Source organism: Melanerpes formicivorus, unplaced genomic scaffold (genome assembly GCF_026170545.1).
Source record: "Melanerpes formicivorus ecotype bairdi unplaced genomic scaffold, bMelFor1.0.p_v2 SCAF_34, whole genome shotgun sequence".
NCBI classification, from domain to species: Eukaryota; Metazoa; Chordata; class Aves; order Piciformes; family Picidae; genus Melanerpes; species Melanerpes formicivorus.
In genome coordinates, this window is record NW_027142386.1 from 7,223,137 (window position 1) to 7,239,307 (window position 16,171).

At 52.4% G+C, this 16,171-nt stretch overlaps 1 protein-coding gene across 12 annotated transcripts in view; it reads right to left on the minus strand.

Annotated features, from left to right (window-relative positions):
- Positions 1-6,477: 6,477 nt before the first annotated feature.
- The window catches only part of NSD3 (nuclear receptor binding SET domain protein 3), a 49,804-nt gene continuing 40,110 nt past the window's right edge, over positions 6,478-16,171 (minus strand). For all 12 annotated transcript variants that reach the window (XM_068156737.1, XM_068156734.1, XM_068156730.1 and 9 more), the window contains 9 exons: positions 14,936-15,092; positions 13,603-13,805; positions 13,000-13,112; positions 11,737-12,006; positions 10,470-10,586; positions 9,563-9,704; positions 8,862-8,968; positions 8,302-8,506; positions 6,478-7,896 (listed from right to left, as the gene is read on the minus strand). In XM_068156737.1, coding sequence (XP_068012838.1) covers positions 7,655-7,896; positions 8,302-8,506; positions 8,862-8,968; positions 9,563-9,704; positions 10,470-10,586; positions 11,737-12,006; positions 13,000-13,112; positions 13,603-13,805; positions 14,936-15,092 — 1,556 coding nt within the window. In that variant the 3' untranslated portion in view covers positions 6,478-7,654. The remainder of the gene's footprint in view (positions 7,897-8,301; positions 8,507-8,861; positions 8,969-9,562; positions 9,705-10,469; positions 10,587-11,736; positions 12,007-12,999; positions 13,113-13,602; positions 13,806-14,935; positions 15,093-16,171) is intronic.

Genomic DNA, 16,171 nt, shown 5'->3' on the forward strand with positions numbered 1-16,171 from the left:
GGCCTCTGCGAGCCGCGGGTCCAGCATCAGCCCAGCCCCACCAGGGGCACCAAACCATGGCCCCAGCTGCCATGGCCACAGGTTTCTGGAACCCCTCCAGGGATGGGGACTCCACCACCTCCCTGGGCAGCCTGGGCCAGTCCCTGACCGCTCCTGCGGCAATGTTCCCTAATCCCCAGCCTAAGCCTCCCCTGGCACAATCTCAGGCCATTTCCTCTCCCTCTCTCACTAAGGAGAAGAGACCGACCCCCAGCCCCCCCGAAAGCGCTGAGAAGAAAAGGCAAAACAAATAAAAGCCTTTGGTCGTTGGAACATTCAGAACGATTTATTGAAGTCAACCTCGAGCAAAAAAGTTTCAAATCAGTGGAATGTCATTAAAAACCTTGTCCAAATGAATCCTCACGGAAGCAAGGGAAAAAACAAACCCAAACAAACCACAGCTGAAGTCCAAAGGAGTTGGAAAACAATAAAGTAAAAAAAATGGGGGGGGGAAGCACAAACAAAAAAGGGGGAAAAAAAAAGGAAAAGGAGGGGGGAATGGGAAAAAAAGGGGGGGGGGGGGAGAAAAAGGACGATGAAAGGGAGGAAAAGGGGGACAAGGGGGGGAACCATAAACAAAAATAGGAAGGAAAAAAAGGGGGGAAAAAAAGAACCAAAAGAGGGGGAAAGAAAAAAAGAGAACCAAAAGAGGGGGAAAGGAAAAAAGAGAACCAAAAGAGGGGGAAAGGAAAAAAGAGAACCAAAAGAGGGGGAAAGGAAAAAAGAGAACCAAAAAAGAGGGGGAAAGGAAAAAAGAGAACCAAAAAAGAGGGGGAAAGGAAAAAAGAGAGCCAAAAGAGGGGGAAAGGAAAAAAGAGAACCAAAAGAGGGGGAAAGGAAAAAAGAGAACCAAAAAAGAGGGGGAAAGGAAAAAAGAGAACCAAAAAAGAGGGGGAAAGGAAAAAAGAGAACCAAAAGAGGGGGAAAGGAAAAAAGAGAACCAAAAAAGAGGGGAAAAGGAAAAAAGAGAACCAAAAGAGGGGGAAAGGAAAAAAAGAGAACAAAAAGAGGAGGAAAGGAAAAAAGAGTACCAAAAAAAAGGGGGAAAGAAAAAAAGAGTACCAAAAAAAAGGGGGAAAGGAAAAAAGAGAACCAAAAGAGGGGGAAAGGAAAAAAGAGAACCAAAAGAGGGGGAAAGGAAAAAAGAGAACCAAAAAAAGGGGGAAAGAAAAAAGAGAACCAAAAGAGGGGGAAAGAAAAAAAGAGAACCAAAAGAGGGGGAAAGAAAAAAAGAGAACCAAAAGAGGGGGAAAGAAAAAAAGAGAACCAAAAGAGGGGGAAAGGAAAAAAGAGAACCAAAAAAGAGGGGGAAAGGAAAAAAGAGAACCAAAAAAGAGGGGGAAAGGAAAAAAGAGAACCAGAAAAGAGGGGGAAAGGAAAAAAGAGAACCAAAAAAGAGGGGGAAAGGAAAAAAGAGAACCAAAAAAAGGCAGAAAGAAAAAAAAGAACCAAAAAAAGGGGAAAAAAATAAACCAAAAAAGGGAAGAAATAAAAAGATCCAAAAAAGGGGGGGGAAAAGAACCAAAAAAAGGGGGAAAAGGACCAAAAAAGGGGGGGGGAGGAACAAAAGGAACAAAAAAGGGGGGGAAAGGAACAAAAGAAAGGGGAAAAAAGGACCCAAAGGGGGGGGGGGGGGGGGGGGAAAGAACAAAGAAAGGGAACAAAAAAAAGGGGAAAAAGAACAAAAAAAGGGGAAAAAAAAAAAAGTGAACAAACAAAAGGGAAAAAAGTGACCCCCAAAGGGCAACATCTCAGTAAATAGAATGTACAAAAAATGGGATGTTCCTACCAACCACACACACATTTCAAGTAAAGAAGCTAAAATCTTACAGGCAGGTTTCTAAGGGGGGAAGGATGCTAACCTAAGGGGCAGTAGCTAGCTATGTACAGGGGGGGTTACCCAAGAAGCTTTACAAGGTTTCACACTATGCAAGAAGAAGAAGAAGAACATTTCTGGGGCAGAACAACAAGACCCCCTCCCCCACCCCACAGGAAAGGAATCCATAGAAAGAAAATAAAGAGAAGGGGGAGGGAAAAAAACCAAACCCAAAACCAAAACCCAAAACCAACCAAAAGGAGAGCTGGGAGAGAGCTCAAAGCCTAGGCTGCAACATCAAGTCAGGATACAGTAATGCCCCAGTGGAACACCTCCAGGGATAAGGTTAACACTACGTCCTTTAGTGTCAAGAGCTTCTCTAAGTCAAACCTCCAACAACTTCTCTTTGTTTTCCTCTTTTTCTCTTTTTTTTTTCAGTGACTACTGATGCTTTTTTCTTTTTTTTTTTCTCTTTTTTTCCCTCTTTTTTCCTTTTTTTTTGGTTTTTTTTTTGTTTTTGCTATTCAAGCCTCCAGAGGGATTTTTGTTTCTCTCCTCTGCAAGAACATCTCACAGGATCCTACCAAGTCTGGGACAGGAGAAACGGACGACCAACCAAAAAGGGCTACGGAAAGGAGGACTCTAGGAAGGAAGCAAGGAAGGAAGGGGCAAGGGAGGGAGCTGCAGGGGGGGAATCTGTCTTGTGCAATGTCACTTGTGTTTGGAACCAGCTTGCCCCTGCCTGGGTGGCACCCCCGTGCCCACCCCGTGTCCCCTGGCAGTGCCAGCGGCTTGGTTTGGGAAGGAGAAGCGAAGGCGGAGAGGAGGCAGCCGAGGGGCGCTGGCTTTGTGTCCAGTCTCTTCGTACCCAAACCGGTGCCACACGAGGGGCTGTGCCCGCTGCAGGGAGCCTGGCAGGCCCAGGCCCACAGGGAGGGATGGGGAATGAGTGAGTGGATGGCTTTGGCAAATGCAGAAGTGCTTTCCCTTTCGGATTCCACGTGGATCACAGAAGCTGGCTGTGCAAAGCACCGAGTGCTCGGCGCCACAGCTCCCCTCTCCAGAGCACTCAGACAGCCCCTGGTGGGGCAAAAACCACCTGAGCCTGGCACCCAGGAATGGAAGGGGAGAGGAAACAGCTTTAAACCACCTGAGCCTGGCACCCAGGAACAGAGGGGAAGAGGAGACAGCTTCAAACCACCTGAGCCTGGCACTCAGGAACAGAAAAGGAAGAGGGAACAGCTTTAAACCACCTGAGCCTGGCACTCAGGAACAGAGGGGAAGAGGAAACAGCTTTAAACCACCTGAGCCTGGCACTCAGGAACAGAAGGGAAGAGGAAACAGCTTTAAACCACCTGAGCCTGGCACCCAGCAACAGAAAGGAAGAGGGAACAGCTTTAAACCACCTGAGCCTGGCACTCAGGAACAGAAAAGGAAGAGGGAACAGCTTTAAACCACCTGAGCCTGGCACTCAGGAACAGAAAAGGAAGAGGGAACAGCTTTAAACCACCTGAGCCTGGCACCCAGGAACAGAAGGGAAAAGGGAATAGCTTTAAACCACCTGAGCCTGGCACCCAGGAACAGAAGGGAAGAGGGAACAGCTTTAAACCACCTGAGCCTGGCACCCAGGAACAGAAGGGAAGAGGGAACAGCTATTTTTTTGTCTTTTTCTCAGCTTTCTGTGTTTTTTTCCCCTCAGGACAGCAGGGTGAACACATCCAGAGTGGAGGAGTGTATCTTAAGTGCAAATGTTTTCCTTTGCTACACAAAGATCAGTGGCAGGGGCTGGGGGAGGGCGGATGGGGGGACACCAAAAGCCAAGGGACAGCACGAGGTCGGAGTCTCTCCTGCAGAGACAGCTGCTCCCCAGAGACTCTCCTCTGTTGTGGTAGATTCACTGTCCAGAGGGAGCAGGAAAAGAACCTCAGGGAAGGCAAAAGACATGATTTTTTTTTTTTCCTTTTTTTTTCAATGTAGTGTACAAAAAGACAACAAAAGAAGAAGGTTGATGTATAAATAAAAAGAAGCTGGCTAAGGAACTGCAGAGCTTCAAGTACATTAAACCCTGAATTCAATGAGGCAGAGGTTTCCATGTTAAAGTGACTACTTCGTACCAGCGCTGGACACCCCCTTCCCACCCTCCTCCCCCTTTTCCCCCCAACCCCACAATAGTTCTGTAAAGTCTCAATATATACAGATTTGATGCTCACTGTTAATTGCCTCCAGGCGTTGTGGCTTTCCTGTTCTAGCCCCCGAAACAAAGAGACGACAAACGAGCGTGGGAGAGCCCAAGGCCAAAAGGAAACGTTCCAGCCCTGTGACTCCGCTTCAACAGGTTCTCTAGCGCCATGGTGGAGACCAGAGAAGGCAAAACAGCCTTGAGCATTATCCCTCCTGAGCTGCAAGCACCTTCCACAGTCTGTTGAGAGGATGAGGAGCCTGAAAGCCACCTAAAAGCCACACGACCAAGTGCTTGCACCGCCCGTCAGCCAGGGGCGGCCTGCAGGGCGCCTGCGCTGTGCTGAGCGGTGAACCCAAGGAGAAAAGCTCCAGCCAGCAACCAAACCCTGCCAGCTCTGCAGAGCAGCCCACAGGCTGGGAGAGGGCTGGAGCCAGGTGCTCACCAGAAGCGTGGTGCCACCAAGAAACTTCAAAACAAAAGGAGGGCAAAGCGTGCTGGAGCCTTCCACCCGAGGGCTTCAACCTCCGCCAGCTCCCAGCACAAACCCCCAGCAGCTCTGTGGGTTGCTCCCAGGCCTCAGCATGAAATGACCAAACCATCCAGTATCACCTCTCCCACAACTGATCTGAGCAGCTGGGAAATCTCTTCCCTACAAAAGGAATCACATCCCTGGTATTCAAGGTGTGGTTCAAATGGTGTTTGGCAAACAGAACAAACCCTCTGCAGCTACCACGAGAGCTGCAGCTGAGTATTTGCTTATCTCAGAACAGCCAAGGCTTTGGATTCACCTTCTCTCCAACAGCACAAAATTCAGCTCAGGCTCTTGGTTTCTAGGCTTGGAACAAGTCTCCTGTATTCCCTTTTAAGTCCAAGCCTGGCTGTGAGCTGCTCCTCTTTGTTTGGGGTTTGTTGAGTTTGGTGGAAAAGAAGAGCACCTGTGAGAAGTTTGCAAACAAAGTCAACCAAGACATCAAGTGGCACAGCACAGGAGGGGCAGCAGGCCTCAATTCACAGCATTTTCAAGGTTATGAAGCCTTCTGTGACCCTCCAAGTGTTCTGCAATCCCCAAGCAGCACAGCTCCCCTTGCAACTGGCACTCCTGAGGGTGTCGTGGGGCTAGCACCCCACCCGCCCCTGCCTGGGGCAGCAGCGTGAGCCCCGGGGTGGAAGCCTGTGGGTGCGCTCACCCCAGGGCCTACCTGCACCGCTCAGAGTGCTCTGACCTCCAAGAGCCAAACACCTGCACCACCCCCAAGCCCTAATAAATAATCTGAAGCAGAGCCCCCAGGCCTGACGGGCTGCTGTAGCAAGAGCTGCGTTTGGGATTGCTGGGAAGGTTCAACACCACCCAGGAAGAGCTTTAAAAAGAGACAAAAAGTTTTTTTCCATCACACAAAAATGGTAAGAAAAATAAAATCCTTTTGGTAAAGTTTTCTTCTTCTCTTTTTTTTGTTTTTTTTTGTCTTTTTCCCCATGTAAAAAATACCAAAATATAGCACTGCTTTCAAGCAAGGTTAGTGTTTCAGACATTCAACTGACCACAAGATGAAGTGCTTTAAGAGATCCCAGCAGCCCTCAGAGAATCAACCAGGTTGGAAGAGACCTCCAAGAGCCTCCAAGTCCAACCCTACCAAACCCTCTGCTAACCAGCAACTGATCCACCAGCAGGTGGGGGCTGCACAGCTGTGCCCACCCCTGCTCCAGGTGCAGTCAGTCAGTCAGTCAGGAGAGGAACTTCCAGCTCAGCTCCATGGCACAGCAGCTGCTTGGAGTGTTTTGTAACTTCATAATTGCACACAGGAAAAAAAAAACAAACCACAAAACAGAATCATTCCCACCCCCCCTGCACAGAGACTGGAGGATGAGGAGGACACCAGCCAGGGGCAGCACATGCTCTAGAAGTCCCACATGAACCTCTCCAGCTCACTGTGGTCCTGAGCTGAGAAGTCACCAGGTTGCTGCAGTTTGCCAGAGACTATGTTCTTGATTCTTAATTCAAAGGCTTAATTTAGGAAGTGTTGCTGGCATCTGGCTAGCAGCTCAGGGCTCTCTCCAACATCCATCAGCCCAAGGCCAGTCCAAGGTTAGTTGATTCAGAAGCCAGGTCAGAAGCAGACCTTAACTCTAGCAGGGCAGGGGGGGTGGCACAGTGCTTTGTAAGATGTGGGCTTGGGGGAAGAGGTTCCCCAAAGACTAACTTCAGCCTGGAGAAAGGAGCCCCCCCTTGGCTCCTCACAGGAGAAATGGAGGAGGGTGGGGGTGGGGTAGGTTTTCCAAAGGAACTCTGGAGCAGGAGCCTACCTAAGCCACTTCAAAAGCCTGGCTGAAGGAGCCTGGTCTCTCTAGCAGTAAATCCAAGAGAGAAGTGTCTCACCAGGCTGAAGCTGGTGGCTGTGGCTAGGGCTTGTTCCCCAGACAGAAAATACCCTGTTCACTGAAGGAGTGCTGAGAATTTTCTTAGCTCCATTAAAACAATGAAGATTAAAAAGTCAGAAGATCTCTCTCCACAAAACATAAAATCAAATCAATCTGAACACTCACTCAACCCAAACATGCACACAGGGCAGCCTCCCTCAGCTCTCAGATTGCCTCTGAAGCCTGGGAAGGCAGAAATAAAAGACTCACACCAGCAGCTGCCAGAAAAGCAGGGAGGACTTGGCAGGTGCCAAATCACACAGAAGGATCCTCCAGCTCAAGAAGTCAATGGCAGGGTTCAGACTTCCCTTCTGAGCGTGCTGTGGATGGTGACCAAAGCTCAGAGGCTCTCCTGACTACCAAGGGGTCCCAAATGAGGGGGGGATAAAGCAAGGTCCATTGTGCAGTGAAGCTCCTCCTGAACTTCCAAGAGGTCTGCAAACCCCAATCACAGCTCTGGAGCAAGGAACCATCACTCCTCCCCTCCTCAAGCACCACCAGATCTCATGTCACAAGCACCTCCCAACGAGTCCTACACCTGGTTTCTCAACAGTATTGATCCCATGACCTATAAACCTACCTTCTCAGAATGCCTTTAAAGTGAGTACTGGAATGGAGGCATTTCAGGGCCACCTGGGTCTGAAACCCACACCTGGTCTTTTGTTTTTACACAGAGTTGGGGGAGGGAGGTTTTTCTTCTTTCCAAACTAAGACCCAGAAGTTAGGTTGGCTTTGCTAATTGGTTTCTCAAGACAAGTTGACTGATCCAAAGCAGATCTTCAACACCCTTTCCAAATTAAATAAATAAATAGGTTGCTATGCTTCAGCTTTTCTACACTCAAGGAACAGCTTTTGGAACAGAATCTTCCCCTCACTGGCAAAAAAAACCAAAGACCCCAAACCAAACCAAACAGCAAAACCAAACCCAACAAACCCAAAAGGTCTGCATTTTTGCTTTGAAAGGCCAAGATGTTTCCTGGTTCCCAACAGTAAGAGCTGCTGTAGCACATTCAAGGGTAAAAGAATGACCAAAGAATAAAAACCAAACACCAGCTCCTTGCTTCTGCTTGCTAAGGTTAAATGGTCCCAGGCCAGACACGACAGCTCCCACGGCAGACTGAGTGTGTCCTAGCAGTCTCTTTGAGTTCGTTGCCTGTTTGCCCCCTCTTCTCCCCCTCCTTTCTTCTTGTTTAGAACCAAATTCACTCCTTGGTTTCTTCTGCAGGATTCTGTGGTTCCAATTTGCACTTGATCTTGCTCCAGTACTCGGGTGCCACGGGAGATTTGGGGTCGTGTGTGGAGCAGCAGAGACGGCCGTCCAGGGCTGACGCCACCAGCGCTCCCTTCTCGTGATCCTTGCAGAAGGAGCGAGGGCAAAACTCACAGAAGGAAACTGCAGGGTTGCTACAGATGTCACACTGATGCCAGGGACATTCCCACTTTCCTGAGGATGGCAGCAGAGAAAGAGGGGAAGCTGAAGTGAGCACAGGCCTTCGACCCTTACCCCGAGCTGTAACTGTCCAGGCGAATACCAAGGTCACAAACCCCAGCTCCTACTGCAGGAGCTACTTCTGCTTCCCAGCTACAGGAATCTGACTGGAAACACTTCCCAGGCGCTGGGCAGTTTTGAGGCCTCCCCTGGCTCACAACACTGCTGCAGGCAAGACCCAGTCTAACCCTTCCCCCTTGGCCTGCCTCTAGACACCCTCAGGAAAAGCCCCACTGCAGCCTTCCTGCAGGATCCCTTCAGCTCCTGGCAGGCAGCTCTGAGGTCCCCCTGGAGCCTTCTCCTCTCCAGGCTGAGCACCCCCAGCCCCCTCAGCCGAGGAAGCTGTAGACTGGCTCTTACCAAAAGGTGGTTGAGTCAGGTTAAGGCATAGGAGGTGGTATGCTTTGGGACAGTCCTTCTTGTCACACATGACGAGCTCTCCCCCATCTCCACACTGGAAGCAGTTGTCCTCATGCATCTGCTTCTGCTCTGTTTTGATTTTCCTCTTCTTCTGCTTTAGTTTTGCGTTCTTCACCTTCTCCTCGTTCGCCGTTGCAAACGCTGTCTGCCAACGACAAAGGTCACAGCACAGTCACCCTCTAAGCCCCTTGCATTTCAGTCCATCAGCTTTGGGTAATTAGCTGCTTCAATTCAATCCATTCAAGGAAGTTCCAAAGCTATAAAAGCCAGAAATGTTCACCCAGAGGCATCTGAACTGACATCTTTTGGTACATGAACTGCACCCTAGACATGGCAGCACTTTACAGACATCCAGGGGGGAAAGGATGACCCAGACTGAAGTGAGAAAGTAAAAGTGACCCAGACTGAAGTGAAAAGGTAAATGAAACAGAAGCCTCCCATGGCCTCCCCCCCAAAATGTGCAGATTTGGGCTGAGAAGCTTGAGTTTCCATCCATGTACCTTTGGCCGCACTCCTAGGAAACCACTGCAGTTCTCTGCTCCACAATGGCACTCGGTCCTACCATTGCCCAGGCAATCCAAGTTATAATTAAATGTTAATTCCATTCCTAAAATGGAAAGAGAAACAATTCACCCTCACAGCCAGCCAGCAAAGACAGCAGTGTGGCAGTGACATCTCATTAGCATCTGACAGCTCGCTCCATTGTCTGTGAGACAGAGCGGCCCAAGCCAGCCTGAAACCCTGCACTGAGCTCAGCCTCTGAAAGCAGCAAAGTCTGCCTGGCTCAGACAGCAGCAGCAGCTCTGCTGGCATAATGACCTGGTTAAAAGGAGAGGTCAGGTGGAACACTCAGCATGGAAATCAGGTGGAACACTCAACATGGAAAGACACCACCAGAGCAGACAAACAGTAGTGGAGGAAGCATCAGGGCTGTGCTAACTGCTTGCACGATGCAGCTTTGCCCTTGGCAGCAAACCCTGCGGCTGGCTCTGAGAGCAGCTTTGTGCTTCAGACTATTCCTAACTGTGAGAGCCCTGTGAAAACTGCAAGCCAAACATCTGTCCCCACTCCAGTGAATGACCAAGTCCCTGTCAATGTCACTGGTGTTAGGTGACTCCAGAGGAAAACCGAGGCACGGCCAAGATGGGAACTCAGCCCTGCCAAGCCCCAAGCGTGCAGGCAGAAGAGAGCCATCTCCTACCTGCAGGAATGTCACAGAGAGCAAAGAGCCCCACTCTGATGTCTCCATTCACTGTCCATTTCTGGGTTTCACAGTTTGGGTTACAGCTGTGGTTCATGAAACGAGAGTAGTTCCCCTTGGGGCCAGCATCGATGATCCGGTCCTGGGGACAGAAAGAGACCTGCTCAGTGCTTGCAGACCAGGGCTGCTCCCTGCTGACTACTGAAGGCTGAGGCAGCAAAACAAAGCTCATTTTAAATTACTTAAAATTGCCAGTTTACACAGACCCATGGAATGGTTTGGGCTGGAAAAGACCTCTGAGATCATCCAGTCCAACCACTGACCTAACAGCACCACAACCACTAAACCGTGGCCCTAAGTGCCACGGCCACAGGTTTATTACACACCTCCAGGGGCAATGACTCCATTGCAACAGGCTGCCCAGGGAGGCTGTGGATGCCTTCTTCCTGCAGGTGTTCAAGGCCAGGTTGGATGAGGCCTTAAGCAACCTGGGCTGGTGGGAGGTGTCCCTGCCCATGGCAGGGCAGGGTTGGAATCAGATAATCTTCAAATTCCCTTCCAAACCAACCCATTCTGTGGCAACCCAAGAGCTCCTCACCCATTGCATTAATGACAAACACAAGATCAAAGATGGAGCAATGCTTCCTCACCATGAGAGTGGTGAGAGACTGGCACAGGTTGCCCAGGGAGGTGGTGGAAACCTCATCCCTGGAGGTGTTTGCAGCCAGGCTGGATGTGGCTGTGAGCAACCTGCTGTGGTGTGAGGTGTCCCTGCCCATGGCAGGGGGGTTGGAACTGGATGATGCTTGAGCTCCCTTCCACCCCTGACAATTCTATGATTCTGCCAGCTTTCTGCCCTTAGCTTCAAGCCATGAGGAGCTCAGGCTGGCCAGGAGGTGAGGCCTACCTTGGTCACAGTCAGCATGTAGAAGTTGGTGACGCTGTTCTCGTGGGCGCGTTTGATCCGCAGCCTGCACTCCTCCTCATCGATCAGCTCACCAACGTACTCGTTGACAAACTCCCCCTGGAAAAGCCAAGTCCAACCAAGGTCACCACCCCCACGCTCACTGTTGCTGTGGTGATAAAGAAAAGAAAGCCTTTCCCACCTAAATGTACTTTGGAAGCACTCAACTCGAGCCATCCCTGAACACCTGGCACCAGGTCTTTGCTGTCTCAGCAACAAGCCCACTCCAGATGAAAAGGCAGCAGAACTTTCTCTGCTCACCACCAGCCTGGCAGCTCTGGCAAACCTCATCTAGTTGAGGGGGCTGGACTAGATGACCTCTGGAGGACCCTTCCAACCCAGACTGTTCTATGATCTGACCTTCATCACTGTGTGGCATAGGTTGGCCTGGATGATCTCCAAGGCCTTTTCCAATCTGGTTAATGCTGAGATTCTGTGACTGTCATTTGCTGATTTGTGACAAGGATGAAGGGAAGGGAAGGAAAAAAAGAAGAGAAAACCCAGGAGGTTTATTTTGTCAGCTCTCAGCTTCCATCCTCTGTGGTGGGCTTAGCCAGGGAAGGAAGCCAGCAGTCAGACTCCCTTTTCCCTGACCACTCTCTGCCTTGGTGCCCACTGGCAGTGAGAACACATCTGTGGTTCTTTTCCTCCACCAACAGAAGTCACCAAGTCACAATCACCTCAAGGAGCTTTGCCAAGGTCAAGATGCTTCTGCCAAAACAGCTCAGCAGGGAAGGGGACCTACAGGAAGGCTGAGAAGGGACCGAAGAGAGCTCGTGGAGACAGGACAAGGAGCAGTGGTTTGAAACTGGAGCAGGGTAGGTTTAGGTTGGGCATCAGGAGGAAGTTCTGCACAGTGAGGGTGATGAGACACTGGCACAGGCTGCCCAGGGACGTGGTTGAGGCCCAAACCCTGGAGACATTCAAGATCAGACTGGATGTGGCCCTGTGCAGCCTGCTCTAGTTGGAGGTGTCCCTGGTGAGTGCAGGGGGGGTGGAGAGGAAGACCTCGGAGGGTCCCTTCCAATCCACTGCAGTCAGTGAACATCAGCACTCCTGCCCGAGCCACACAGCTTTGCTGTCTGTCACAGCAGGCACCGCTGGCAGCTGCTGGCATTTGGGACACACACAGCCCCCAGCTGCACGGGGTCAGAGCCCTCCCAGCACAGCACACCGGTGTCTCCCACACAGCCTGCATCCAGCACTCTACCTTCTTAATGCTCCTCTTTGTCCTGAGGCCCCACCCCCGCCGCTCGGTCTTGATGATCTCGGCGTCGGGGTAGAGCCTTTTGGTGAAGCATTGGTTCTGGCAGCGCTCCCCCGCGGGGCACACCTGGGGGTGGCACTCGTACTGCAGCATCCTGTTGAGGCACTCAGACTCCAGCCCGCAGGGGTTCTCGTCCGAGGGCTTGCAGTTACAGCGAGGGATCTCCGACAGGTCGGCCACCTGGATCTGAACCTTCCCTATCACCTTGTTGGACTGGGGAACGAAGGAAGAGCAGAAGGAATGATGAAGAACACGGACTGGACAGCTTCAGCAGAGGACAAGCATCAGCTGACTGCATCCCAGGCTGCCAGCTTGGAAGGGACCCCAGGGATCATCAGCTCCAACCTTCCTAGGTCACAGCAGAGCTGCAGGGAGCTGGGCCCAGCACCCTGGCAAGCTGAGGCTGCAAAGTGCCCAGAGGAGAGGACTCCACTGCTTCCCCTGGGAGGTGACTCCAGCATCTGGCTGCTCCCATGGGGAAACATTCTCTTCTCCCCAGCAGTAACTTGTCCCCACCCCCCCTTGCCTTTTCCATGGGACTCCTTGGGAACAGGGAGTCTTCATCCTCCTGGCAGCCACTGGTCCATGTCAGTCAGGTCTCCCCTAGGCCTTCCCTTCTCCAGGCTGCACAGCCCCAGCTCTCTCAGCCCTTCCTCACAGAGCAGGGCTGCCAGGCTGCTGAGCATTCTTGTGGCCACCATACATCATTATGATTGCATCATTACTGCTCCTCTAGGCCCTTCTGAAGGTCCAGAACAAGTGACAGATTGCCCAGAGAGGTGGTAAATGTCCTTGGACCCATTCCAGGTGAGGTTGTTTGGGCCTCTGAGCAACCTGCCCTAGCTGCAGATTCTTATTCATACTCTCCCAGAATGTTTTATGTTACCATAACACTGGAACAGGCTCCCCAGGGAGGGGGTGGAATCCCTCCTCACTGGAGGTCTTCAGAAGACTCAGAGATGTGGTGCTGAGGGGCATGGCTTAGCACCAGACTCAGCAGTTAGCTCATGGTTGGGCTGGATGATCTTAAAGGTGTTTTCCAACCAAAACAATTCTGTGGCTCTGCTTTGTTGCTAAGACAGAACAAAAGAGCCTGGAGAGGAGCAGAGGAACTCTCTGTTTGAATTCCCTCAAGCCTGCTGCAGATGCTGGTTTCAACACACAGCTTACCCATGCCCCAAGAAGGAAAGAGAGAAGCCAACTCACTTTAATGTGTTTGTAAGGTGGAGGTTTCCTCGAATTCCTCTCAATTTCCAACGCCTCTTTGCTTTCTCTTTGTGCTTTCAGCTCCTGGAAGCGCTTTGCAGCTTCTTCAAGTGCTGTGTGAGGGAGTGGGAAAGGAAAAGCCATCAGCAGCTGCTGCTGCTCATCAAGGCCACACACATGTATGCAATTCACAGTTGGGTTTTTAAACAGCTAGGAACAGAACTTTATCAACAGAAACACGAAAGTAGCAATGAGTTACTGCATCATGAAGAGCGTCGGGGTACTCCCCGCTCAGTACCCAGACACCGCACAATGATCCCATGCAGCAGATCCCAAGCTCCCTCTTTCCCTTCCCCCAGCGGGTGGAAGGGACTGGACTTGCCAAAAGCAAGGCAACAACGAGTAGGCACTCAAAAGAAAGAGTTTCTGTTTATCTGCAGTCAAGGGATCCACAGAATGTTGGCAGGTTTAAGGTGAACACAGAACACTAAGTCACATAAGATTCCCATGCAGGTTAAGTGGTGATGGAGACAACAAACACGTGGAATTGCTCATTTGTACTGTTTTTTGTCATAAACCACTAGAAACTTTGTTTGATTTTACCTTTCTTGAAGGTCTTGTTAATACTAGTTTGCCCCTCAGCAAAGCTTTTATCTCCTTCAACATAAGGGAAAACTCTGCCCTGGTGTACCCAATAGTAGTCATGTGAACCAAAGAAAAATACTGGGAAGTCCCCGATATCATGTTTGAGGCCCTGTATGTTGAGAGGCACAGACCTGGGATTGCAGATCTCTGCTGGCCACCACCTGAAAAGCAGCAAAAAGAGGAGAAGGTAAGAAGCACAGCTGGAGCCTCTCTCTGTCTGCCCACCTGGGTTGAGCAATGGAAGCCACTTCTGCAACACCTGGAGCAGCTCTGGCTCCGGACTGTGGCGAAGCCTTGTTAGAACAGCGCTGACACCTGCGTGGATTTCTGTGCTCCGGCACAGCCTGGCACAGCCTGGCTCCGTCAGACAGCCTCTGCTTTCCACAGGCTGTTACCCTCTCCAGAGCAAACCTAAGAGCAACCAAGTGTCCATCACTGTCTGGGAAAAGCAGGACTTTGTTTCAAGGGTGGCACTCATAGAACCCTAGAATGGCTATGGCCAGGGACACCTCTCAACCAGACTCAGCTGCTCAAGGCCTCATCCGACCTGGCCTTCAACACCTCCAAGCAGGAGACAGCCACAACCTCCTTGGGCAGCCTATTCCAGAGTCTCCTACTGAAGAACTTCTTCCTCAGCTCCAGTCTAACCCTGCTCTCCCTCAGCTTCAAACCATTCCCCCTTGGCCTGGCTCTAGGCACCCTCAGCAAAAGTCTCTCTGCAGCCTTCCTGCAGGATCCCTTCAGCTATTGCAAGGCAGCTCTAAGGTCCCTCTGAAGCCTTCTCTTCCCCAGGCTAAATGCCCTCACTCCCTCAGCCTGTGCTTACAGCAGAGCTGCTCCAGCCCTTGGATCATCTTTGTGACCTCCTCTGAACTCTCTCCAGCAGCTCTGTGTCCTTCTCATGCTGGGGACACCAGGACTGGAAGCAGGATTGGAGATGAGGTCTCAGCAGAGTCCAGGGGCAGAATCCCCTCTCCTGCCCTGTTGCCCACACTCCTCTGGCTGCAGCCCAGCACACAGCTGCCTGCAGGGCTGCAGGAGGGCGTTGCTGGCTCCTGGGGAGCTGCACAGCAACCAACACCCCCAAGGCTCCTTCTTCAGGGCTGCTCTCAGCCCACTCAGCACCAGGCCTCGAGTTGTACCTGGGATTGGCTCGACAGGAGGCAGATGAATTGCTGCCATGGCAGCTCTTCTTTCTGAGGGCTGAGCTGCTCTGAGTTACTGTCCTGTAACTCTGCAGCCCATGATACGCCCCCACAGCACTCAAAACCCCCAAACCCAACCAACTTGCCTGTAATTTCCAAGCTTGACCCAAACGATCTGCTTGTACCGCAGCTTCTTGCCAGCTTTACAGTCATTGCAATTCCAGCATCCCTCAGGCATTTCTATGTTGAGACACTCAGGGTGGAAGGAAGCTGGGCAGGATTCACAGCACAACAGTTTCCCACCTTTGAACAAACAAAAACAAACACAACCCTGCTTGGTTTATAGGGGTAAGGATTTGCTTCCCAACTGACAGTCCTGTTACAGATCACTCCACAGTTTCTTCTGCCCCGTGGGGAAAAACCAGCAGCAGGAGGAGATCAAGGCAGGCTGAACAATGTTGGCTAAAAAAGGCTGTGCCAGGCAAGCTGTGACTCCTGACTGCAGCAGGGACACACAAAAAGCAGCTGAGTGTGCTTTAAACAGGAGTGGAGATAGCAAGGGAGACATTCCCAGTGGAAGTGCTGCCCCTGAGGGCAGTGCCACCAGCTTTTGTGCCTCTGGTGCTGGCCAGGCCCGGGGGGCTCTGCCTCTGGCCCGGGGGGCTCTGCCTTCACCGCCGGCCGGCCCAGGGGGCTCTGCCTTCACCGCTGGCCGGCCCAGGGGGGTTTTGCCTTCACCGCCGGCCAGCCCAGGGGGGCTCTGCCTTCACCGCCGGCCGGCCCGGGGGGGCTCTGCCTTCACCGCCGGCCAGCCCAGGGGGGTTTTGCCTTCACCGCCGGCCGGCCCAGGGGGCTCTGCCTTCACCGCCGGCCAGCCCAGGGGGGCTCTGCCTTCACCGCCCACTGGCCCTGGGGGCTCTGCCTTCACTGCTGGCCGGCCCAGGGGGGCTCTGCTGCTGGCCAGCCCAGGGGGGCTCTGCCTCCACCGCCGGCCGGCCCAGGGGGGCTCTGCCTTCACTGCCCACTGGCCCTGGGGGCTCTGCCTTCACTGCTGGCCGGCCCAGGGGGGCTCTGCCTTCACCGCTGGCCGGCCCTGGGGGGCTCTGCTGCTGGCCGGCCCAGGGGGGCTCTGCCTTCACCGCTGGCTGGCGCTGGGGGGCTCTGCCTTCACCGCCGGCCGGCCCAGGGGGCTTCTGCCTTCACCGCCGGCCGGCCCAGGGGGGCTCTGCCTTCACCGCCAGCCGGCCCAGGGGGGCTCTGCTGCTGGCCGGCCCAGGGGGGCTCTGCCTTCACCGCCGGCCAGCCCTGGGGGCTTCTGCCTTCACCGCCGGCCAGCCCTGGGGGCTTCTGCCTTCACCGCCGGCCGGCCCAGGGGGGCTCTG